Below are 25,186 nucleotides of genomic sequence, written 5' to 3'. Positions count from 1 at the left end.
GGTATCTTGACTGTTGTACTAGCTAATCTGTCGCAAAGCCCTACTTTACAGTACATATTATATAGCAAATACTAAACTACCGGGGTTTTTTCTACGCCAACACCCACATTAGCATCCTTTATGTTCAAGTAAAATTGACTAGTTTTACCTCGTTTTTTGAAGGTTAACGATCTATTTTTTAATAACGTCTCAATTTTATTTCAAGAATCGATAGATAATTGATATATGGACGAATTAAAAGCCATACTAATATGTATTCGCAAATTTTGAATTACTTCACATGCAGTTAAATTGCCGATGCTACCATTACTATTTAATACGCCTGCTATAGCAGTTTAGGCAGCAACCTAGGCTTTTTAAATTATTACTCTCCTATTAAAATTCCAGTGATTAATTATATGAATTTTAAGTTTTTACCATAGCTCTTTCTCGTTACTCACATCCAGCGCTTTTTTCCATCATTGAAGCCTAACAGCTAATGATAGTGGATACGATTCCAAAGTAAACTTATCATTTCTTTTATAATTTACAATATTAATACAGGCTGATTGGCTCTAGTCTGGACCACTAGTCATCTCATAAAATAAAGAATATAGTTTTCGTCTACTTTAGCACATTTTATCTAACATAAGGTGGCTAATACAACAACGTCACTCATGTATTAAACATCTGTAAACTTTTCATTAACCCTTTCGCTCACTCTGAAAATCAAAGAGGTTGATTTTTACCAACAACTGTAAATAGAGTCTGTTTATCATTTTATTCACTTTCTTCTGATTACACGCCTGCTTTTATTAAATTTTTGTTCTCCTTGCCTATTACTTTGTCCTAGGAATTGATTATCTCGTGATTTGTGGCCGATATTAATTCTAACATTAATAGCACAGCTTTGCGCCATTGGTAATTAGCCTTGAATTGTTATTTAAGCCGTTAGGTTGACACAAGAAAGTATAATTAAGTTATAACCTTTTAAATCTTTTAATCTAATTCAATATCCATCTGGCCTTACTGAGTGGAGGAAAGACATAAATACGGTGCGCCATATTGTCAACTACATTTCAATTTTGAAAGTAACTTTGAAACGTGATTAAAGCATCAATTCATCATCATCACGAATAGAGCTTCAATTACAATCGACTCTACCATCGCAAGCTTCTTCTTGTTCCGCTATTTCCCTAGATATTAGTCTTGGTTGCAAATTTAGAGTATGAAATTAAGACTGATTAAATAACAAAGAATTCTATAGAAGCTAAGACGAAATCCAATCAAGTCGACAATCAATTTGGTTTGTTTCCTTAATCTACTATCCCTTGAATGATTGTCGTTGCCATTTTGCTGACATTTTTGTTCTCATCCAGTCCATTCTTTCCTTTATTCCTTCAATTTCTAGTGACAACAGTTAACTTATTGGCAAAAATATTTTATTCATCTCAACCAAGGAAAAACCCATTAATAATTTATTCAACAACTTCTGCTAACTATACTTACTCTCTTCTACATAGAAGTTGAGGCATAGGAAGTTTAAATCAGCTAAAGAATTAACAACTCAGATCCTTTTGCATTATTGCTGTCATCCAATTTACAATCTATTTACTCTATTCCACTAGTAGGCACTCCTATTACTAGTTCTATTGAAATCCTTTGGTCTACTCATAGTTTTACATATTTAAGCTAAAAAGAAAAAATACTCTTGTTATCCATTTAAAGCAAAAAAAACGTACATTATGGCTGAGTGTTATACCGAAAATGAATCCATATTTAAAAATATATCAAGAGCTGGCATCGATTTATATTTTGCAGCTTATGTTAGTACATTTTTAATCACCGTGATTGGCAACATCCTCTTAATCACAGTTATCATCCAAAATAAAGGTGGTAATATGAAAAATGTCACCAATGTCTTAATTATTAACATATGCTTATGCAACTTACTGATCGCCTTTAGTGTAGTACCATTTCGACTGGTCGAGGCGGTTTATAAATATTACGTTTTGGGTAGTTTCTCTTGTATCATGATGCCTGCGTTAGAAAAAGTTCTTTTTACTTTAGCTATTCTTCATATTATGGTTTTGGCTATTGTACGCCATCGAGCTATCGTATTTCCATTAAAAGCTAAGCCTAAATTACGCCATGCAATCTATATCTCGTTATTTCTGTGGGCAGTGGCTATCGTTAGCGCAACACCAGTCATGGTGGGAATGCCAGTTCACAATATTACGGCCGATATTTGCTCGGTACAATTTTGTGAGCCTCAATTGTGGTCACCGGGATTTTATCGCATATACTATATTTATCTGGTCTTAATTAATGATATTCCATTAGCCATTACAGTAGCGATTTATATCCACATCTACTTAGTGATTGATCGTCGAAAAGTGGAAGGCAGCGACATTAATTTAACCCTCAAGACCAATTTAAAAGTCCTACGCATGTTGATCGCTATGTTGGTTGCTAGTTTAGTCTGTTGGCTACCTTATTCATCGTTGGTATTTATCCTATCTATCACTACTTTATCCTTTCCTGGCCGTGCAACACTTTTATCCGTCTGTAAATGGATTGCGATTTCCAACTGCTGTTGTGATCCCATAATTTGTGTAGCATTCAATAAAGGCTTCCGCAATGGCTTAAAAGCCGTCTTTTGCGACATCGACTTAGGACCCAGGTACGATATTTCCGCTAGGCAAAGGCAACGAACAGAGAAACGTTTACAATCGACTGATATACGAGCATTTAATGAATCCGTTATATATTATTCTAATATTTAAGTTTCTTTCTTTCTATGCTCAACTTTATTTTTATCCAGACGTACTTTCAAGAATGCTCTAATAACTAGTCTATTTTCCTTGACAAGAAATACTTTACTTCATTATTTTTGATTTCGTATATTGACTTATCGGCTAAATACAGTGGTTACAACTCCTATTTTTTTTTTTTCACTTTTCGCACTCTTTGATATTTTTAGCCTCTTCTTTTTTTTACCCTCCATGTCTTGATATTTTTATTCATTTTCCCTTTTTCAATTTATCTTCATAATTCCTTTGAGAATACAAAATATTACTAACTTACCACCAACAGTATCAAGTTACTTTATCAATATATCTATTTTCAAACGATCACCTATAACCAAAACTAGATTGAGCCGTATTAACACCCATTCGCCTCGATCTGTGCTTGATTTTTATCCAAGTAAGGACATTTATTCGTATGTCTTACTGAATATATTATCAATATATCGAAGTCATTTTGATGCCAGCTATGATGGCTATCCAAACCAAGCCAGCCTTGAATTGTTCCATGAATGAAATTCTTATTCTATCGCAAGACAAAACTGTAATTACCGTTCCATTATCTGCGTCTATCGCGAAACAGTAACTAATTAGTCAGAAATTAGAGATGGTTTGCATCCTATAAACAAAGGCGAGATTGTACTAGTTATCTTTTTCCATTTCTCAAAGTAAATTCTCTCGGTTCGAAATTAAAATTGACATTGAAAGATTGCGCTACTCCTATCATCGACTTTAAGTTTAAGTGGCCACTCAAGAGACTACGCGTATACGTTAGTTTGGTTGTTTATATCAGAAGATAAACATAGCAGGTTTTGTCTGGTTTTTCTATTCTTTTATCCACAATCATTAATCTAACTGTCTGAAATGAATTCAAAGTCTTCAATCTACTTTCTCCTGTAATAATTTCTAATTTATCTTGACAAATTTTTCTACTAAACAAAGTAAACTGGTATTCTTCGGCTATTTTTGTTGCCTTTTCCTTAAAACGCTAAGTAGTAAGGCACCCCCATCCATAGCCTGATTGGAAACCTCTGACAACTGAGATGAATATGAAAATGCCTGGTAATCTAAGCAAAAGAAATTTTCCCTACATTTCTGGCCAATTAAAATTCATCATAAGGTGATATAGTGATTGCAATCTTAGATGAGAGGATATGAAATCTTTCCAATGGTTTGATGAATGTGGTTATTCGATGACTTTAGACCGTGACAAGCTGAAATTAATTTCGAATTTTTTCTTCAATGGCCATCGTGGTATTTATTGACTAATATGGCAAGTATGGCCTTCAGTGACCTATATACATCTTACAAACTGCAATCTTTAAATTTGGTATTACCTTCATACTTCGGAGAAGGAAAAATATCAGTCTTTGTGCCCTTCGAGTTATGGGTTAGCATGAACAAGTTCGGCAAATTGCGTCAATTGCAGTATCGTAGCACTTTCCCCTACATATCGTTGCTTTATTGTTTTATCTTTGAATTTTCTGAGCTCAATTTAGGCACAGAATTGAACCATTGTAGAATCCAATTTTGGGTTCAACATCTATATAAAATAAGATAGCTGTTAGGACAACTAGTTAGGCAAGTCACTAGGCATTTTGCTTTCTGAGTCCTGAAAATTGTCATACTCTACTGATTTTTCTACAGTAGTATCTGTCGGAAAAATCTGAAAACTTAATGATCAACAAAAATTTGCTACCAATTTCATGGCTTAATGTCGTCACTTATATTATGAATATGTCATGGATAACTATATCGATTTCAGAAAATTCAAGGTTCAAAGTCGCTATGAAAAGGAAACTTGGATAGCAGATCTTCACTTATAACCCAATCCTATATTACATTATCAATTTCCACTCAGTCTACATCTCTGGCTTTCCTGTATTTTTTTACAGTTGTTAACCCGTGGCATATCCTATATGATTACTTTATAGTTCTGAATTTTCACACAGAGTGGGCTATATGGAGCCATAGCCAGCCCGACTAAAATGTTTGCGATAAATGAGAACGATATGTTGTGTAATAGAAATTTTTACCAATATTAAAAGAACAACTTCTTCTAATCCGATCAATTACTTCTTGCATCGTTCATTCATACAATTAAATTAAGTTTTTCCATAGTATACAATCAATTTTTTATCGTCAGAACATCTCAAAAATACCAGCCGTAGCATTTAAATAGGTTAAATTTTTCTTTATAATGTTTGTTAGCATAATCAAATTCTATTTTCCTATAAATTATGAATGTCAGCCTTCATAAAAAAGACACTATTCTATGTTATAAACTAATTTTATTTTATCAATTGTGCATCAATTTCATGTACAGCTTAATTATATGCAATACTATCAATTTATTATCTACTATTTTTATTTTCAACCATGACTGATACTCAAAGTTTCATTTCATCGAGAATGTAACTGGTCAGGATGTTCATACCAGATTTTTTCGAAATACTGCCATCCTTTAATACTGTTGCCTACAGAATAATCTAACTGGATGAGCAATAGTTACTTTTAACTATCAGAAAGATACTTTAATTCATGATGTAGAAATTTGGGTATTATTACTTAGTTGGGTGCTAGATAATAAGGGATGGTTAAAGGATTGAACTATCAGTTTCTAAATAGTGAGAACATATGTACATATCTCAAGATAAATGTTGTTAAGACATGAATACTGCCATTACTTTATGGCAAAATGGCTTATGTCGATTCCGAATCAAAGCAGTTAAGAAGCATGGAAATCAAGTTACATCATTTTTTATGCCGATAGAAAGATTTTCACAGCTGAATTGATGGAATAGCTGTTATAAAATACCATGACCATTTAGCTAACCACAAGGTATAGTGAATAATTTAAATTAGCTAGGTAAATAGATAGGTTAACTAGATAAGGAATTGACTATTTAAGCTAAGTACTATGTTTAAATGTGGCTGATTTTCCTCCATCATTATATTGAACTAAAATAATGAGTAATATCATGCCGTAAAATTTGCTCTTATGAAGGTGATAATGAGATCCTTAAGGACTTATCTACCATATATTTTAAACTATTTTTTATATTCATTCTATTTGATAACTTCTAACTATATAATGAAGATAAAAGCACCCAAGAAGCAGATTATTATCATGAGTGTAAAATAGCAAAGCCATAAAAATCTGAAATTGCACATCATCTTGTTTGTATTATTCAAAATGTGTTACAGTATGGGATACCATGTATCAGATAGACGATTAACCACCATCAAATTCAACTGTTAATTATATGGACTTCAGTTCATAGTATAACTAGATAGATATAACTAGTTTATAAACGATAGCTCAGTAAAACTGTAGAAACAATAGAATTTACGGCTTTCTCATTCAAATTAACTGTAACGAAATAGAAAAATGCAAAAATCTATTTCATTGCATGATACATGAAGCTTTCTTATTCAGTATTAGCCAATTGCAGTTCTATTATTTATGCTATAATGTTTACAATATTGAAACGTTGTCTAGTTTTTATCATTCCATAATGATCGATTCGTAAATGTAAACTGGTAACTGTACAGGAGAACTTAGAAAGAATATTATTCAATTTTTAGATTAATATGATACAGATCCAGTTCCAATAATGCTTTAAGAACTTTATGACAAATTGATTGCAAACTTATTTAATTATTTTTTAAATTCTTATTTCCTACAGAGAACCAGGCAAAGGAACTGTTGTAACAACAGTCACGGCATCTAGTCGGCGTCCAAGTTTTTAAGCTTCTTGTGTAATCAAATGGCCTACGTGGTATAGACTGGTCGGGTAAATTTACTTGTAAAGCCCAAAATTTACCCAATAAAATGAACATTGTCTGAAAATTAAAGAAAAATATGCTCTAGCACCTCAGAAATAATGCGTGTACTATGTAAATTTTATTATTTTTCTTACCATACGGTAATATGTGAAATATTAAAGAAGCTGATATCAAATTATGCCATATCCATGGAAGTGTAACTCTAAATTTCAGAAATAGATGATAATTCACTTCTCGTCAGCTGCTAATGGAAGTTACTACGCCATACTCCATGTACCGCTTATTACGAAATGATTTTAAATTACGACAAAGCAGTCCTACGCTGGGGCAGTAAAGCAAATATAATACGATGTGGTCGAGTTAAATTGCACAGTTTTATTACATCGATATTCATCTAAATTCATCTAAATATTGGTCCTCGTTATAATATATGTTTCTTAATAATCACTACTACACTGTATGATTTTTCAGCATAATAAAGTAAATATTACCTAGGAACTATCACTGTACCAGTAACTGACCTGATGATATTACATCAAGCACTAAAGTAAAATCGTTCAATTCTCGATGATAACATATATGAGCTATGTCAATTGTCATAAATTCGGTGAAGATATTTGATCTGTCAGGTCGGCGGCTACTATGAATTTAGTTTATAAATTAGTATGTATATTAAAATATTTTTCCTATTTTTAAGCTTTATCTTGTATGTTCTCGTTTACTCTTATGTTGAATAGCTGTCTGTACATTCATTGTATTGATGAAACGATGCTCGGAATCAAATTACTCTTCATCAACATTTTAGGGCTTGATAATATTATAATCATATATATATATATATGTTATATAGTATATAGCAATAAACTGATTCATTCTTCAACTTTGTTCTTGATATGCTTTGACAGTGCAAGCTCAAATTTAACCATGATTATAATCAAGCGGATATGCTAATTAAAAATATGTAGCATATGTAAAAACTTTATAAAATTTCCATAGAATTCTAGTTTAGTAATTATGATGTTTGTTCCATTTACTATCGATATTTTATTCATCATGAATTTTATTAGCCAGAAAACTAGGTTCTATCAAAGAAAGCGATATTAATAACCACCGTGTCTTTCATATAACTACCAAATCCTTCGTTTGGTTAGCTACATAGATACGTTAGTAACTTCTAACGTCTAATATTAACCATACCAAAATTGAATCAAGCTACTTATTTGCTTGTGTAGTTATAAATTATAAACCCAATTCAAAGAGTTGTGATTACAGCAGCATTATCTAATTTCGTTCCTGTTAATGCATGAAATCATTCCGCGGCTCTGCAAGATTGATACTGCCTGTATAGTTGTATTTGTTTGCTGACTGGAAGGAGAGTAACAACTTGCATGCATGAAAGAGACTTATTACATATCAAAAAGTGAAACACTATAGACATAAATCCAAATAAAATTTACTGCATTGAATGGTATTGAATACAGATTATATGTAATTGTGACATATCCAACTAAATATTATCCAATGAAATGTTACATTGCACCTTAAAAATACTACCATATAAGCCACATCAAAAATTGACATACTTTCCAATTACTATTCAAAAATTGATCTACATTGTCTTGGATAATTGAACAAGACCGTACATCCATCATATTTACCGAACGCAGCCACAAGATATCATTAAAGAATGATCATGTAATTAATCCACTGATAGAAACACTTTTGCCGTATTACAAAATCGGAACATGTACATCGGTTGAATTCATAAACTTGGCAATAAGTATTTGTAATCCTAAATTGGATTACTGATACAGCATTATTTTTATCTTTACTGTACATGGCAAATGGTATAATTTTTCAAATTCAACAAGACATTTGAGACCTCGCTATTTTGCTCGACGTAAAATCTATGCTTCATTATCATATTAATATATGCCGTTTAACTTATTCTCCTTGTAAAGCAACATAAATCCTGAGGCTTGGCCATTACAGTAATTTGTATCATATTACCAGTGTACTAATGCAGTAAAACTACCGTTCAGAAGTGGCTATCAAAAATTATAAGGCAGTATTCAAAGTATTGCAGTAGATAAGACATGATATTTCGCATAAAACATTTACCATAAAAACTATGATATTTGTATCTAATTATATATAACAGTTACAGAGATTCGTAAAGATTCTTCAAGACTGACTGCAATTTTGCATTAGTATTTGCCACTCTAAATTAGCAATATTTATTAACCTAAATTTCAGTTCTCAGAATATCTTTCTAACCAGTATTAACACAACAGAATTTTTGTTAGCGTATAGCATCGTATTTATATCATCTTTATCTAAAAACGATAGAGTATTTTGACATGTTACAAAACTCTAAGAACTTGTTAAACATGAGTAAACAAATATCCTATTCACTTATGTAACCTTCGGATAAGTGAATTCAAGTACATTTTAAATTGTGATTTTAACTATAACTTGCGAATTTCATGAATCAATGGAGAGTTATCTTTACCACTGGATCCAACTGTTGATAGAGTATCACATGAAGCTTCCGATGCAGAACTTCTACGGCGTTCCGTACTAAGTACAACTAGAAGATATTCAGTAACAGACTATCAATTAATCAGGCCTTTGCTTGTAAATAAGTAACCGTTTGAATTGCAACATGTCTTTCTAAAATCTCAAGCTTATCTAACCTTCAGTTTCTATATGATAACAGTTAGAATCTTCTGATAATAGATTCCTCTCGGTAGGTGAGCTACTAGCAACTTGAATAGTACAGACACGAAAGCCATCAGAATCGCTATCGTTATTTTCGTTGCTTTCTGCTTGCTCCTCTCCAGGAATAGCATTTAGAGATATATCACGACCATGAAGTTGAGATAACGCCTCAGATTCAGTGTTATTACTACTGGTATTGTCATCAGATGGGATCTAGACCATACATTAAAGAAATAAAATTGATGGTTCAATGACAATGTCGTATTCATTGATATATGAATAAGCAAAGTGTGTAATTGTTTTGAGATTAATCGAGCCTATTATCATAATTATCAATAAGCGATGCTTCTTTTATTACTTACAAGTCCCAAAGTTCTTAGAAAATTAGATTTACACAAGGGACAAGTTTGTTTATTCTCTAGCCAAGAGTCTACACAAGTTTTATGAAATTCGTGCCTAAAGGATTAAGAAAACTTATTAAATACTACAGAAAGAAAGACTGCTCTGATATTTCTTACCACATAAAGTGAACATTTCAAAAATTAAAGTTAACTATGTGATATCTTTGGATATGCGATGAGGAAAACGTACTTGCAAGGCAAAATTCGTAAAACATCGCCAGCCACAAATTCATCTAAGCAAACGGGGCAAAGGTTATCGTCTTCGGAACTCGGCTCCTATATTAAATTATATTAATAAAGATATATTTGTTAACGGATAACAGTAGTAACAATCTGAAAATGAACAAAGGTAAATCATCTTGCAGTGTGTAAATACTAGAAGTTCTATACAAGCTTACTGATGGTCTTGTAAAACGTTTGGTAGGTAATTTTGAGACTGCCTTCTTGGCCATTGCAGATAATCGTTTCTATAAATAGTAATTAAATTTGGTTACTCATATAAGTAATTAGTAATAATATTGCATATTGTGAGGCAACACGAAGTTCATTCATCTTTAATTAGTATCCTGAGGTTAACAATACAGTCATTTATTATAGAATAGTGAAAAATTTTCATTTGTCAAGACATACGTGGATGATGGCTATTACACTAAGGTATCAATTACTTACAAAAGTTACTACTAAGGTAATGTGCAGAAGTGAAGCTTAGGCGAGCTTTTACGTTACGAAAATACTACCCTAATAGGACTATTATTTCACTGTAAATAAATAACATATATAATACGAGTATGATTGATAATGGTGCCGCGAAAGAACAATTTCATCTCCGCAAATTGTTGTATCAACGCTACTTTAAATATTGATTCAACATTACGGTAAAACTAAAATTACAGGATATTTTTACACGAAACATGCTAAGAATACTTCGTAATGAAAGCGACCAATAAAGTAATGGATTCTTGTAGCTTATAAATAGAAGGGCTATTTTAATGTGCTACAAATTAATATTTAATATCGTCATAGAAATATATAATGCTGATTTACTTTCAATAACAATTAATATTAAATGCTAAAATGGTGAAATCATCTGATGTTATCGTAGTATGGCCTGTGGTTTGACATGTTTCTAAATATAGATGATGGTGAAATTGCGAATACAGTAATCCCAAAATAAACTGTCATAATTAAATACTACTATTACAGTTTGTTAGTCACCATAGCAATGGCTATAAACAGAACGAACACTACATCACTGACTGGGCTTTTAATTATTAGGAATCCAACGTAATGCCTGTTACATCTCAACAGCGAGAGCCTGCATTTATTACTTTTCATTGAAATGATAGAATAGTAATATGAATCTATTAAAACTCTTTGTCTGATCTGGAGTAACAATATCTAATTACACTTTGAATATAATAATTCATAATACTTGCTGTTAACAGGATATAAATCCAACAGAAGAAATACTAAAGTAAATTAATTATCGGCGTTGTATGGGCTCAAGTTCTTAATAATTAATAAAAGTCGTAACTACGACTTATCATTGTTAATGACATCATAAAAGTATTAAAAAAGTGAAGATTTGTCTCATTAAATTGCTCAGTTCCGGTAAGAAAGTTTGGACAAGACGTATTGTGGTAGTTGGAAGTCAACCATTCATAATAAGGCTAGAAACAACTTTCAATGAAGCTGTATTATAACCAATTAGAATACACGTATAACTGCCATACGGTACAGTTAATTTTTTTAAGGAAACTGAATATGCACCTAGAAAAACATTCCCATGTTATATCAAATAGGTGTCTTAGAATAACAAGTTGATTGTATGCAATTGTTGATTAATACTGAGTCAACATTGCCGTAGTCAATAAAATCACGATATGGCGCAGCTATAAAGGCCTATGACAGTAAGGCAGGAAATAACCGAACTTTACTATATATATAATAAGACGTTTTTAAGTAAGTATATATACTTTGAATACACATTCAGATTAAAATCTACTGAAAATGTCTAATAATAGCCGCGATTCCATGTATCAATATTCTCTAAAGAACATATTCTAGCCTATACAGTACACGTTGAAGTCCAGGCGCACTGCCTACACAATATATTTTACAGAATTTGTTGGCAAGTAAAATACTTGATAGCAGGCAAGGAAGTGATGCAGTTTCAAGATGCATATCGTTCAAACTAACAATTATTCTTATTGCAGTCACGGTACGGTATATACTGGCATAACATCAATAGTTAGTCAATCCACATTTACTTCAATAATTTTGGGGTTACTACCTTAATGGAAGGGCACTTGGATAGGGTATTTGAAAAACAATTTGCAAATTGAGTAGTTCCTGTCAATCTGACGGTTTGAAATTGTACAGTAGTGGATATCTTACATATTTGTACTACGCTAAAGCTAAAAATACTATCAATATTGGGTAATCCTTTCATCCATTAATCAAAGCATTAATTACTGCAATTGTAGCATTGAACTTTTTTCATCCATTTTCAATCGCATGTGCTTCAACTTCTTGATTCTACCCACTGATGCGAAATACTTAAGAGAAAACTTGGTGGTCATTTTCCAGAATTGCAAGACTACCACGTTATTCTTTCAACGAATATTGATTAACTATGAGCTCGATTGAACACATTACTACCGTACGCTATAACTTGACTCTACCCATTGATGCAAAAATTTAGGGAAAGTTCTGTAGTCACTTTTGAAATTGGAAAACTAATTCTATTTATTATAGATTATTATAAGAAATATTGATTAATTTTGAGATCGACTGAACACATGGTTACTGTACACTACAGTTGATTCTATCCACAGATGCGAAATTAGGTGATCACTTTCCGAAATTGGAAAAATTACCACATTTATAATCATAATGAATGCTGATTAATTTTAAGCTCGATTACTACTGTACGTTACAGTCTAATTCGACCTACTGATGCGAAAATTAGGCAGGCAATATTTCGGAATTGGCACCATATTTATTATTTCGAATATTGAGTAATTTTGAGCTCGATTGGATACATTACTACTGTACTGTGCGTTACAGTTCAATTCTACCCACCGATGTGAAAATTAGTTGATCGGTTTTGCGAAATTGGGAAAAAAATTGACTACATTCATTATTACATCGAATATTGATTCATCTTGAACTCGACTGGACACGTTACTACAGTACTGTACGTTACAATTTAATTTGACCCACCGGTGTGAAAATTAGTTGATCGATTTTTCGAAATCGGAAAAAATTGACCATATTCATTATTATATTAAATATTGATTCATTTTGAGCTCGATTGAACCCATTACTACAGTACTGTACGTTTACAGTTTTAATTCTAGCCACCGATGTGAAAATTAGTTGATCGATTTTGCGAAATTGGGAAAAATTTGACTACATTTTTCATTATTATAGAGAAATACAGATTGACTTTGAGCAACAATCTGGACACATTACTATGTTGCAGCTTGACTCTGCCTATTGATACCAAAATGTTCGGAAAAGTCATTACATTAAATATTGATTCATTTTGAGCTCGATTGAACCCATTACTACGGTACTGTACGTTTACAGTTTTAATTCTAGCCACCGATGTGAAAATTAGTTGATCGATTTTGCGAAATTGGGAAAAATTTGACTACATTTTTCATTATTATAGAGAAATACAGATTGACTTTGAGCAACAATGTGGACACATTACTACGTTCCAGCTTGACTCTGCCTATTGATACCAAAATATTCGGAAAAGTCATTACATTAAATATTGATTCATTTTGGGCTCGATTGAACCCATTACTACAGTACTGTACGTTTACAGTTTTAATTCTAGCCACCGATGTGAAAATTAGTTGATCGATTTTGCGAAATTGGGAAAAATTTGACTACATTTTTCATTATTATAGAGAAATACAGATTGACTTTGAGCAACACTGGACACATTACTACGTTCCAGCTTGACTCTGCCTATTGATACCAAAATGTTCGGAAAAGCCAGTGAGTGACCTTTTCCGGGAATTGAACAATCACTTTATTATTAATTTGAAGTTACACTGGACCCATTACAAGTTTACAAAGTTGACGACTTTGATAAAGTCAGGGATCTCTGACGTGAAAATGTTGCCAAAAATCAGCAAAAACTGCTTTCGCTATTCCCCTGAAAATATATGCGAGACATTGGTTCTGTAGGTCTTCTTTTATTGCGGTAGTCCAGGATCGTCACCATGGTCACACCACTCCTGTACTGACGGACGACAGTACAGTACTTGCACTTAGTGTCACTCGGTACCACGCGTCGGCTTTCCAGATTGGCGATAGGGCACGTTTTACATTCTAACGTTGTTACACTTCAACCGTTGTCCATGGGTGAGTGCACGGTCCGGTACCGTACTGTACCGGTCCAGTACCTGTATGTGTGTCACTGTGTGTGTGACCTGTAGACTGACTTGTCCCCTGAACTAGTTGCGGGCTGGCGGACGGTAACTCAGAGACGTTTTAACCCCCCCCCCCCCCCTATTAGCTGTCATAATAATATCTATACAGTATAGTATAGTGCAGTAGTATAGAGTTAACCCCCAAAATTGGGGGGGCCACCATGGACAGTACTGCCAATTCATGGCGAAAGTCGCTGGAAATGGAAGGATTCAAAATAACTTGAAATGAAATTTAGGTCTAAAACTCATAGTATAAACTGCCCAGTGAAAAGTAGAGGAAGTGCTTGAAGTATCAACGGGCTCTAAATTAAGTAGAATGGATCAATAGATAAGAACTTAGTGGTCCATGACTAACTAGCGTGTGGGTTGGAGACTGCCGGATAACACCAAGTCCAATTATTACGTTACCAAAACCAAAAATATTGACATAAGTCAACTTGAATCCTTTACGACATTGATGAAATGTTATTAACTCATGTATTTCGATCTATAATTCGACAGATTGAAAGAGATAATAAATGGACTGTAGTCGATGGATTTCAATCTGTCGAACTAGTCGATGAATTAATCATTGTAACCAATTAAGATAAAGTCAAACTGAAATCGACTCTTCAATAACTTTGCCACTGTAAATTATGAATAGTGTGTCAAAAAGGAAGAGAATGACACTGGCTGGTAGCGCAATACAGTGGCAATCACTTTAGGATACAATCAATTGAAATGGATAATATCAAAAATGGAATGAGCTAAGCATCAGACATAAAAGAAGAGAAAAGAATTTCAATAAGTAATAACCTATCCAAGCGATAGTCTAATTTACGCTGCTTTGCACATTGAGTCAGTGTAATGGACAGTTCAAGCCTGTAGATAATAAGGCCTTTGATATGGAATTCATGAGCTAAATGCACTACCGTAAACCTTTTCCTAATAAAGTGCATTAATTTATCCTCGTATTTGTGTATCCCGTCAGTTATCGTTACTATTGTATCATTTCAAATGGTAGCGTACGTTGAGGCATAAAAATGGAGAGTAAAGCTAGAATTGAGTTGTTCTCAAAGTAAGACATTGTATGGTTGACAAAATGTTGTTCAACATCTAATTGGTATCACTGTCTCTTTTTTGAAAATTATCAACAGCAATAACAAATTGTCAATTTACTCGGTACTGATCGACTCTGACAACAAAAAAAAGTGATATCCCAAGCAATGAAGTAAGATAGTAACACAAACCTGATTCCTTTGACGATTTTTCAAATAGCGAAAACGTTGAAAATAATAAACTAATAACCATCCCAGTGATACCACCATAAAGATTATAAACGATACCGAAACGAAAAAGATGGATGTACGATTGAAATCCCAATGATCGACCGTACTTCCAGTAGTGATTCGAACGTACACTTGGGTTCCATTCCTCATAATATGAAGTAAGTCGTTGCCAGTCGATTTGGTAGTTGAAACAGAAATGAAATTGCGCACATGCTTGTCAGTCATAATGAGTTCATCGCCATCCATGTTATCGTAGATGATGATACCACTGGCATTTAATTTTTTAGCAGCATCAATCTTCTGGTTAAAGTAGCAAGAACCACGGCGTACAAAAGCAATCCATCGTTCATTATTACGGATAGGGCCATAATTGTCGGAGTGGCAGCCTTCCGATACTACTGCAGTAATAAGCATCCCTTCAGCAGGGTTTACTGCTGAATTTTTACCGTAGTAAAATTTATCCCTATAATATCTGCTAAACGTGATGTTTTTATATGTCCATGTAACATTAATTTGAGCGTAAGTAAAATCGGCGCGACGATAACAATCGACCGATTGGAGTAATGAACAAGTAATAACCAATACTAGTGCGACCACACTTAGCCGATAATTCATATTTGTAGATTGATAATGTTGAACAATGTTTTTGGAAAAAAGGATCTGGCTGTGACAAATGGAATTAGTGCAGCAGTAGTATGCCGATGAATAGCGTCCACTGTACAAGACAGCCGGCTACGAGGTTGACGTTTTTTTCTTCTTCTTACAGTTTTACGAATGAGCTATTTTGCTTTGTAACTTTTCAGTTAATATTGAAATGCTATTCTAAATTCTCGTCCAATTCAAAACGTTTGAATTGTACTAGTATCCACCACCTAACTAGTCCAAGCAGTATTCCAGTCAAGCCCTCGATGTTAAAATGATTTTCTCGACTTGATTTTGTGATCAACTTTGCTGTTGTTTTTTTTTTGTTATGGCCAAGACAAACTGTGTCACTGCTAGAGTACTGTACAGTGTACAATGTACAGTGTACAGTATATTCTGTCATTGTCTGTACAGTACACTGTACTGTACTACTGTAGAGTACAGTAACATGACTCTATGACGCTAAAACCCCTGCTTCAATTGGGTACCCCCCCCCCGATCTATTTTTCATGTCCTCTGGGTCAAATCTTTTTATTCTCCTTCTTTCTTTTCTGTCATTGAATTCTAGTTACCAGGTACTCGGATAAAAACTACCACAGAGATAGAATCCAAAAAAATTTTTAAAGTAGGAAATAGTAATTGCCTACACTTTTCAAACAGGAAGAGCATTACAGTGAGGTACCGTGGTCTGATGTCCGGTCTTGTACGGTACCATGGTCCATCGATTACTGTACTGGACAGTGGACACTGGATACCACGCTGGACATGGATCATTTCCCGAGGACGGACGGACTTTTTTCACCGAACGAGGCAGGCGGACAATGTCGAAAATAACTCCTGTACTGTATTTAGTATGGCACTTCCGCGTTTGTTTTCTAAATCTTTGGTACTAATTCAAATAATATTGACGATCTTATATAGCTGTTTTCAAGTAGAACTTTAGTAATAGATAATAAGACTCAACTGAATATGACTTAATTAAGAAAAAGCCAGTCCGTTCAGAATCGACCGTCTGCATACTAAAAGTGCCGTCATAGCGAAACGTGTTTGCCGTACTATTTTGCCAAGATGAGGCTGGCAATGTCTGTCCGTCCAAGGGTGATCCGTCCATGTTGCAGCTGCTTTAAAATGCATAGCACGGTGTCATACCTTAGTATACAGTACTGTACTACTACGGTGCAGTTCGTTATGCGCACTGTGGACATTCAAGTGATATCGCCCAAACTTGAACTGGTGATACGACAGAAATAATGTCACACAGTCTTTGAAAATGCACAGCACGGTGTCATACCTTAGTATACAGTACTGTACTGCTACGGTGCAGTTCGTTATGCGCACTGTGGACATTCAAGTGATATCGCTCAAACTTGAACTGGTGATACGACAGAAATGATGTCACACAATCTTTGAAGTGATGCCGCGCAAACTTTAAAATGCATAGCACAGTGTCATACCTTAGTATACAGTACTGTACTGCTACGGTGCAGTTCGTTATGCGCACTGTGGACATTCAAGTGATATCGCCCAAACTTGAACTGGTGATACGACAGAAATGATGTCACACAGTCTTTGAAAATGCACAGCACGGTGTCATACCTTAGTATACAGTACTGTACTGCTACGGTGCAGTTCGTTATGCACACTGTGGACATTGAAGTGATGTCGCCCAAACTTGAACTGGTGATACGACAGAAATAATTGTCAGACAATCTTTGAAGTTGCGCGACATCACTTGAAGATTGTGGAACATCATTTCTGTAGCGTATCACCAGTTCTTACGTCGTATTGCCCTGAGCCTGGTGAGCCCACCGTCTACTGTAGTTAGTCCTATTTCCACGTTTGAAAACAAAGAACATACCGTACTGTACTGTACAGTGTACAGTACCTTGCACTCGTTCCTGTGCATACTGTACTGTACACTGGACATTGTCAGTTGGTCACGTGGACTGGTCCACGCAAGTCAGGTGCAGCATTCGTCATGATCCCGTACAGTACAGTATACTGTACACTGTCAAATCTGGACTGGACTGTACGGTGCTGTACTGTAGACTCGGGTGCCACTGTACTAGACTGTATTGCATTATACCACATCGCCAATCTAACCTAAAAACTGGTCATAACCATAGCAGTGAGCAGACTGTTCGAGCACGTTGGCCGCTTAAAATACTATAAAGTCATCGTCGTTCCTTTTTTCCAGCCCTTCGCGTTCATGTGGATTTCGTTGCAGGTATGTCTGATCCAATCATCATGTCGATATCTTGCCAATCCCAACTACTTTTACCACTAATCATGCTTTTTCCCAGTCAGAATGATTGATTTTATAGTTAGATTGACTTATTTGATGTTCAAATGGAGCGATTACTAGTTGTTCGCTTCATCATTTTACCCTTGATGCTTTTGCCTATTTATAAAATGGCTGACCAAATCGCCACGAATCGTCGTGTTGGTCGACTGTAATTTTGATTCAATTTGGCCAGTTTGTTATGACTTAGTAGTATAGATAGAGAGAGATGATTGTGAATTATCCAAAGAGTAAAGTCATCATTACTGAAATACAGTAGGCAATTTGGATTACAACGTTCATCGCATTATCATTTTCAACACGACTATGACGATCAGTTGAAATGCTGTAGACTGGTATACCTAGTGGTACAATAATTGCAACAGGAAATCGTTCGATACCTCTTGATTCAATAACTTAGATAACTTCATATTACTACGACGCATTATTTAGGATACATGCGACGAAGATCTTATAGTAGTGTAGAAGAGGAAATAATATGCGATCGCCCTTAGTCTCATACAATCGTAGTCCAATCATGATACAAAAACGATCAGTTTGAGTCCTTGGATTAGCTGATGATAGTCTGCAATAGCGTAGGATAAAAAGTTTCCCATATTGCTGCTCGATATCAGATCATGGCGGTATAATTATCTATTCTTTGTGCTAAATTCATTATATTGCTTAAAATGAATCAGATACCAATGCTTGTGTGGTGGTACTATCTCTTCTGCGACTACATTTGAATTACGTCTCAGACTCATCAATCATCAACTGCAAACTCCATAAACTACCATTCCCTCATTATCTAACATAAACTATTTTAGCTTAAAAAACTTAAGGACTGTGTCATTAATGCTGCTATTTCTTTTTAAACTACTAATAGCCATGAAGACCATATTGTCTACTGCATACGTCAAGATTCCTGACGATAGTAAGTCAAAATCTCAATTGTAGATTCGAAAAATGAACATATTCACCAGTGTTTAGTTGTTCGATGCATGGATGGAGAACCGATGTTTTCTTCTAGTCAAATACGCAAATTTTCAAACTTTGCATTGTAGCCTATCTATTAACGCAAATTGTATAAGCTATGGTAGTGAGTTTGACGTTACAGTGTATTCAGATTAGGATAGAATGCAAGTTTGATGCGTTACGTTACTGTCGGTAACTTTCCAAGCATGACGGGAGTGCTCGTTGCTAATTTTAATCGTTTGACATATTTTACAGTTACCATTAAAGCCAGTAGGCGAAAGATTACCGTCAGTGGTAAACGAGGTACTCTAAGCCGAGAATTTAAACACCTGAAATTGGAACTAAAGGTGATCGGTAAAAAATTAAGAGTAGATGTCTGGTTCGCCGACAGACGAGAATTGGCCTGTGTTCGCACTGTTTGCAGCCATATCGAAAATATGATTAAAGGCGTTACATATGTAAGTTCTATTTAACGAAGCCACCTGTGATGATGACATTTCAACTTTTCCCTTGAATGCATGGGATAAAATTTTCCCTATATCATACATGTAACGATAATAGTTAAAATCGTAAAAACAATGATGCTATACGTTGGATTATTGATCCTATACTTAATTTATTTCCTTAAAAGGGCTATCTTTACAGAATGAGATCAGTATATGCCCATTTCCCAATCAACGTCAATATTACCGAAGATGGTAAACTAGTTGAGATTAGAAACTTTTTGGGGGAGAAAGTTATCAGACGAGTAAGAATGAGAGATGGTGTAACTTGTAAAGTATCCCAAAAGCAAAAGGATGAATATACTGTATCAGGCAATGACATCGAACTTGTTTCGCAATCGGGTAAGTAAAATTTACCAACGTTTTCTTAATCATCGCGCTAAATTTACTTCATCATAAATTCTTCCTTATTAACTAAAATCATTTTTTCCATTAGCTGCTCTTCTCCAACAATCAACGACGGTCAAAGCGAAAGATATCCGCAAATTTCTCGATGGAATTTACGTGTCGAATAAGGAGACAATTGACGCTATGGAAATTTAAGTGTACATTTCGTAATGCAGATTCCTCAATAAATGTGTAACGCTTTAAATAAATGAAAACGTTGTCCTCTTCCTGAGAGATGATATAATATATGATAGTGTCATGAGAAGCTGGAGGTGCTAAGCTAATGTATTTTTATTTTATACACGTACAGTATTATCTTATTAGTATCTTTTGACTTCGATCGAGCATAATGTTTTACCATAGTGCAGTTAAAGATCTTTGTAGTCGAGTCTAGAAATATGAAAATTACAACAAGAATTGCTATTTCTGCTTTGGATGTGTTCCTTATACTTTATTATTGTGAACTTGGCATTAGCTTATGCTTAAGACAGGTGGCTAAAATTTAGACTAAAAATACAAGCTCAAGATGGTACAGTAATTTCCCCTTTTTAATGTACTGATACATAATTGAATTGGATAATAATTATTACTACAAAAAAGGGGTAGTGGTCACTGTTCAGTAGGGTTAAGAAGTAATCGCTACTGATGTTACTCGTTAGCCGATTCATATTCTACTAATCGGTTCTCAGACGGTTACTGTAGTGCAGCTTGAATGAACTAGCAGAAAGCTATTTGTGTAACCATTAATTTAGGAGTCCTATTATCGTTAATTGTAAGCTTATCGGTACATTTTCGTATTTTACAAATATAGTATTTGCACATTACAGCACATTCGTCAACGATCTTCAGAGCATGAAGGCAATGTTGAAATTACTAATGAAACTCGTGGAAATTGTCATTTTATATCGTACTGTAATTAAAATTACATTTCATTCAGAAGTATATGCTTTCGTTGATAATTTTCAATTAAAAAGATCATATTGTAACGTCTATTGCTACATTACAATCGTTAATCTAGTAGCTCATTACTTCGATGTTCAGATAAAGGCCATTCGACTAGTAGTTATCTCGTAGAATATCTTGTGCATTGTAGGACAAAAATCCAGGCAAAGTAAAATTATACTTACACAAAAGTAAGGTAAACTTTATTGCAGGCTTGTAATTCCTACGATAAATATGCAAACGGTATGTATAGTGAAACAATTTATAATATTAGCTAAACCACCTGGACACTCGATTTGAGAATTGTAATAAGAAGCACTACCTCAATTTCAATTAGTTTAAATTACAAAAAATAATGATGCCAATCCAGCACTGATATTCGAGCTACCAGTTCAGAGATTGTGTACGTATTAAGCGATACATTAAATATAATTTTTTTTTAACATGATATTAAAGTTCTTCCTTTCGTTGTTGCTCCTTTTTGAAGTCCTTATAGCGATATTTCGGTTGATTATCAAAAACCTATAAAAAAAATGAGGAATTGTAAATTATAAACAGGGCTATTACATAATTAGTAAAACTTTTAAATTTGAGCGTGTAAAATTGTAAGCAGTAACCTCGATACACTTCAATATCGTTCAATTTAGCGTACACGGTTCCAGTATAGTAATTGTAGGCATTTTAAAAGACTGCTAGCAGACATGAATAGCTATGCACTGATCTATTCTTTGTGTTGTGATAAATATAACTTATTCTAGACACTAAAACGTTTTAAGAGTATTGAAGAGGCCGATCATCGATATACTACTAGTACGCAAACAAATTATATAATTATACTATCGTATATGATAATGCACTTAGTTGGCCTAGTACAACCCCAAATCAAATTTTCATTACGATGTTGTCCAAGCATCCAGAGTACTTAATTATACTGCAATACTACATGTATAGATGAAATTTTGTCACCCTGAGAAATTACCTCTTCCTGCCAGCCAATGAAAGGATTTTGATATGATGCTTCGCGTGGTACTATGCTAAACTCTTTCGCAGCCTGAACATAATGTCATGAAGATTAAAATTGTTATCATACCGTCTATAAACAATGTCTCATTTCTTGAGATCCGTATATAGAAATGTAATCATGCTGAAGAATATACAAGCGACATTGAGTAAAAATTTACTACTTACCACATCTAAAATATTCTTATCCGATTCACTAAGTAGGGATTTAGACTTCTGACAAAATTCTACAGCCCACTTGAAAGAATCAGAGTATTCTGGATTCTCGCTAATTAACTGTATATGCGAATACAAAGCAAAATGATGATTAAGCTAAATTATTCCATGCTATATCAATTCGACACACCCCCCCCCCAAAAAAAAATCAAAATTACAATCTAAACTCACGTCTCGTGTAACTTTAAAAATTCGAGCGGCAATTTCAGAAATGAACAGGGTATTTTCAAAAATTACCGCAATAGCTGAAAGATAATTCATAATATCTTTAGAAAAGTACAAAAATAAGCATAAAACTTGGCCGTGGTACTACTGCATTAGGACAATAGCGTATACTAGACAAGCTAGCTTCCCACAGCAAGAAGTAATGTATGCTAAAATTTGTGATTCTTTAATAAAACACCGCTTTTTGTGTTACAACTACTAGCTCAATCTCTAACTTTAATGACGAAGCTAGCATGATCGATTTTACAGTTAATCATTATTACATAATATGTACCTCCAGTCAAATTTTTATCCATTGGCAATGGCATATCTGATGTATAGCCGGCTTCATCCACCGCCTTTTTCAATTCTGTAAAACCCTGAAAATAAATACAGTAATTAAATTAAGGTAACTGATGAAAGCTCGTAATGCGGATTATCTATGTAATGACATCAAGATTTTATCGTTACCAAAACTAGCCTGATATTAAATCTAACTACAACTGACGGAAAATTAAAGCACTGCTTACAAGATATTTATCGAGTCAATGATGGTAGTAATTAAATACTTTACTCGACGGATGTACGGTCATGTATATGCTCAAAGTAACTATTTCAAATGCAATCAACTCTGTTAATACTAACTCTTTTAGATGGCTAATTAACGGCATGCCTATTTTTATGCTATTATTTTCAGGATTAAAGTATGAAACACCTCTACTAAAATCAATAGCATTAAATATTAACTAATTAATGGTATCGTTATTATATTAAGCTTTAAGGTAATACGTACGATCAAATCGATATCTTTAATTTGGCTGACATTTTGATTGTAATTATTTACGTCGTGATTAATTGTACGTATATATTCTTAATGCTATCTCCAAAGTTATGACATTCTAGTTAGCTATAAACTACCTTGACGCTAGTATTGAAAAGATATTGAACGTAGGTTTTCCGATCATCTTCTAGTTGGAGGCTAGCAATTATTTTGATTCTTTCAAATTGATCCTTCCTCAGTTCCTCAATTTGCTCTTTAACTGTATTAGAGAAATGTAAATAATGCAACTGTTAATAAGTATACAAAAAAACATTCATTTCTCATTATAATGCATGTAAAATTAAGGCATAGATAGATGTAGGCCACATTAGTATCTCCTGAAGAAGCAGAGTGAAAAATTAATTATATGGGCTATTTTGCGAATTCTATCATTGAGTTACCTACACCTGGAGATAAATCTTAATGGCTTTAATATTAAATTCACGTCTATCATTACATAGCAATAAAGAGTAGTTAATTTTGTTCATGTTCTATCAATCACAGAGTTGGGTGACGGATGTTTAATTAATTAATACTCTGTTTACAAAAGGCGTTGCTAAATGTAACATACGACTGGAATCGAAATGTAAATCTTTCTCGTTTTCGTACATTAGCAACTTTTTTATTGCCAGGAAGCATTCTAATATCCATTACTGCGTTTGATTCACGTAGCAAATAATTCGAACAGTAAAACGTTGGAAAAGCTGAATTATTTTAACAGTCTCTTCCTGCAACCGGGTAAGATACGTAAATAGATATATTCTGCACATAAACTACCTTGAAGCCAACTTTGTAGACAGAAAATCGTACCGTATGCAGCAGGCACATATTAGTATGAATATGAAATGCACGAGAAAGAAGTAATTGTACACTCATCATTAGCAATATCATAGCCATTTAATACTCCCCAGCGAATTGAATTTTGCTAATGAAGCTTGTACAAACTTTTAATGTATTCGCAGCCAGTAAAGATTTTTCTAGAGTGTTCAACATAAATTATAAAAATGCCCATCATACTGTACGTGTACCTACATTTTTTAACGATATCTTCTGGTGTATCTGCTGCCTCTGTCGTGCTTTGATCGGATTTTTCCTCCTGTTTCTCTTCCGTTTTCTCTTCTCCGCTAACAACTAGTGCCATTACGATGAGTAAAAAATAGGAAAACTTCCAGACTGACTTCATTTTCTTTAGTTCAACTATAAACTTCTCGTCAAAGATGGATGATTTTACTTGCTGTACTTGATAAGATCACTTTTGATCAATTAGAGTGTACTGTATACGGTATGACAAATAATTCAATGACAACGTTTCCAATCACTGCGATCAACTTCAATCTAAATTATCTTTAATCAATTGTCATTCAACTAAGATTCAAGGCAATTGAGTGAGTTATTGGTGGTCCTCGCTGCGAACTCGTTCTTTAAATAGCGATCTAGGATAGGTAAACCAATATAAGTTAATTAATTTTTGCGCTAGGCCGCCAGACACAATTGTCGTTAATGTAATTCAATGCAGAGACATCAACGCTGACCACTTGTCGGGTTGTTGGGGCTATGACAAATAGATGCAACTGTGCTCACAGCAGCATCAATGACTATTTATAACAAGCTCCAACTAAAGACAGGTTAAAATTCTATTCAATCGACTACAGAAATATGAATGATGTCCCAGGAAATTTTGTCCCGAAAACGAGGATGTCTAAGTAATCATGATAGTATTCTCAATAGCCATATTTACCATAACAAAGGCCTAGAAAGAAGAATCTTTACTTACAATGTT

General features: G+C 34.0%; 5 protein-coding genes across 5 annotated transcripts; 2 read left to right on the top strand and 3 right to left on the bottom strand.

The window, feature by feature from the left end:
* Positions 1 to 1,796: 1,796 nt before the first annotated feature.
* TRIADDRAFT_5049 (uncharacterized protein) lies at positions 1,797 to 2,642 on the top strand (the record flags this gene model as incomplete). Its single annotated transcript, XM_002116990.1, has 1 exon — positions 1,797 to 2,642. A coding segment is annotated over one exon (846 nt), but the record flags the coding sequence as incomplete, so codon positions are not given.
* Positions 2,643 to 9,043: 6,401 nt separating this feature from the next.
* On the bottom strand, positions 9,044 to 10,149 carry TRIADDRAFT_61032 (uncharacterized protein; the record flags this gene model as incomplete). The annotated part of the gene is made up of 5 exons (XM_002116924.1): positions 9,044 to 9,165; positions 9,272 to 9,509; positions 9,659 to 9,752; positions 9,888 to 9,973; positions 10,096 to 10,149. 5 exons carry the CDS (start codon positions 10,147 to 10,149, stop codon positions 9,044 to 9,046), a joined length of 594 nt encoding a protein of 197 aa, XP_002116960.1.
* Positions 10,150 to 13,844: 3,695 nt separating this feature from the next.
* On the bottom strand, positions 13,845 to 16,031 carry TRIADDRAFT_61031 (uncharacterized protein; the record flags this gene model as incomplete). The annotated part of the gene is made up of 3 exons (XM_002116923.1): positions 13,845 to 13,871; positions 14,504 to 14,635; positions 15,378 to 16,031. 3 exons carry the CDS (start codon positions 16,029 to 16,031, stop codon positions 13,845 to 13,847), a joined length of 813 nt encoding a protein of 270 aa, XP_002116959.1.
* Positions 16,032 to 18,201: 2,170 nt separating this feature from the next.
* TRIADDRAFT_63412 (expressed hypothetical protein) lies at positions 18,202 to 20,413 on the top strand. The gene is made up of 5 exons (XM_002116989.1): positions 18,202 to 18,285; positions 19,226 to 19,273; positions 19,570 to 19,772; positions 19,946 to 20,159; positions 20,254 to 20,413. The coding sequence occupies exons 2-5, from the start codon at positions 19,228 to 19,230 to the stop codon at positions 20,358 to 20,360; spliced, it is 570 nt and encodes a 189-aa protein (XP_002117025.1). The 5' UTR covers positions 18,202 to 18,285; positions 19,226 to 19,227; the 3' UTR covers positions 20,361 to 20,413.
* A 919-nt stretch (positions 20,414 to 21,332) lies between these two features.
* On the bottom strand, positions 21,333 to 24,547 carry TRIADDRAFT_64312 (expressed hypothetical protein; the record flags this gene model as incomplete). Its single annotated transcript, XM_002116922.1, has 7 exons — positions 21,333 to 21,668; positions 22,126 to 22,197; positions 22,335 to 22,442; positions 22,554 to 22,627; positions 22,882 to 22,966; positions 23,505 to 23,626; positions 24,439 to 24,547. The coding sequence occupies 7 exons, from the start codon at positions 24,545 to 24,547 to the stop codon at positions 21,597 to 21,599; spliced, it is 642 nt and encodes a 213-aa protein (XP_002116958.1). The 3' UTR covers positions 21,333 to 21,596.
* Between the last annotated feature and the right edge of the window lie 639 nt (positions 24,548 to 25,186).

This window comes from Trichoplax adhaerens, genomic scaffold (genome assembly GCF_000150275.1).
Source record: "Trichoplax adhaerens TRIADscaffold_19 genomic scaffold, whole genome shotgun sequence".
NCBI classification, from domain to species: Eukaryota; Metazoa; Placozoa; class Uniplacotomia; order Trichoplacea; family Trichoplacidae; genus Trichoplax; species Trichoplax adhaerens.
Note: the sequence above shows the minus strand (reverse complement) of the source record. Positions and strands in the feature narration are given on the sequence as shown.

What these genes read in the sequence shown, in the direction of transcription:
- TRIADDRAFT_63412 (XM_002116989.1), top strand. Translation starts at nt 19,228, where the DNA reads ATGAAGACCATATTGTCTACTGCATACGTCAAGATTCCTGACGATA. An exon ending in CGTCAAGATTCCTGACGATA is followed by an intron (nt 19,274 to 19,569) that starts GTAAGTCAAAAT and finishes CATATTTTACAG; the next exon opens with TTACCATTAAAGCCAGTAGG. An exon ending in CGAACTTGTTTCGCAATCGG is followed by an intron (nt 20,160 to 20,253) that starts GTAAGTAAAATT and finishes TTTTTCCATTAG; the next exon opens with CTGCTCTTCTCCAACAATCA.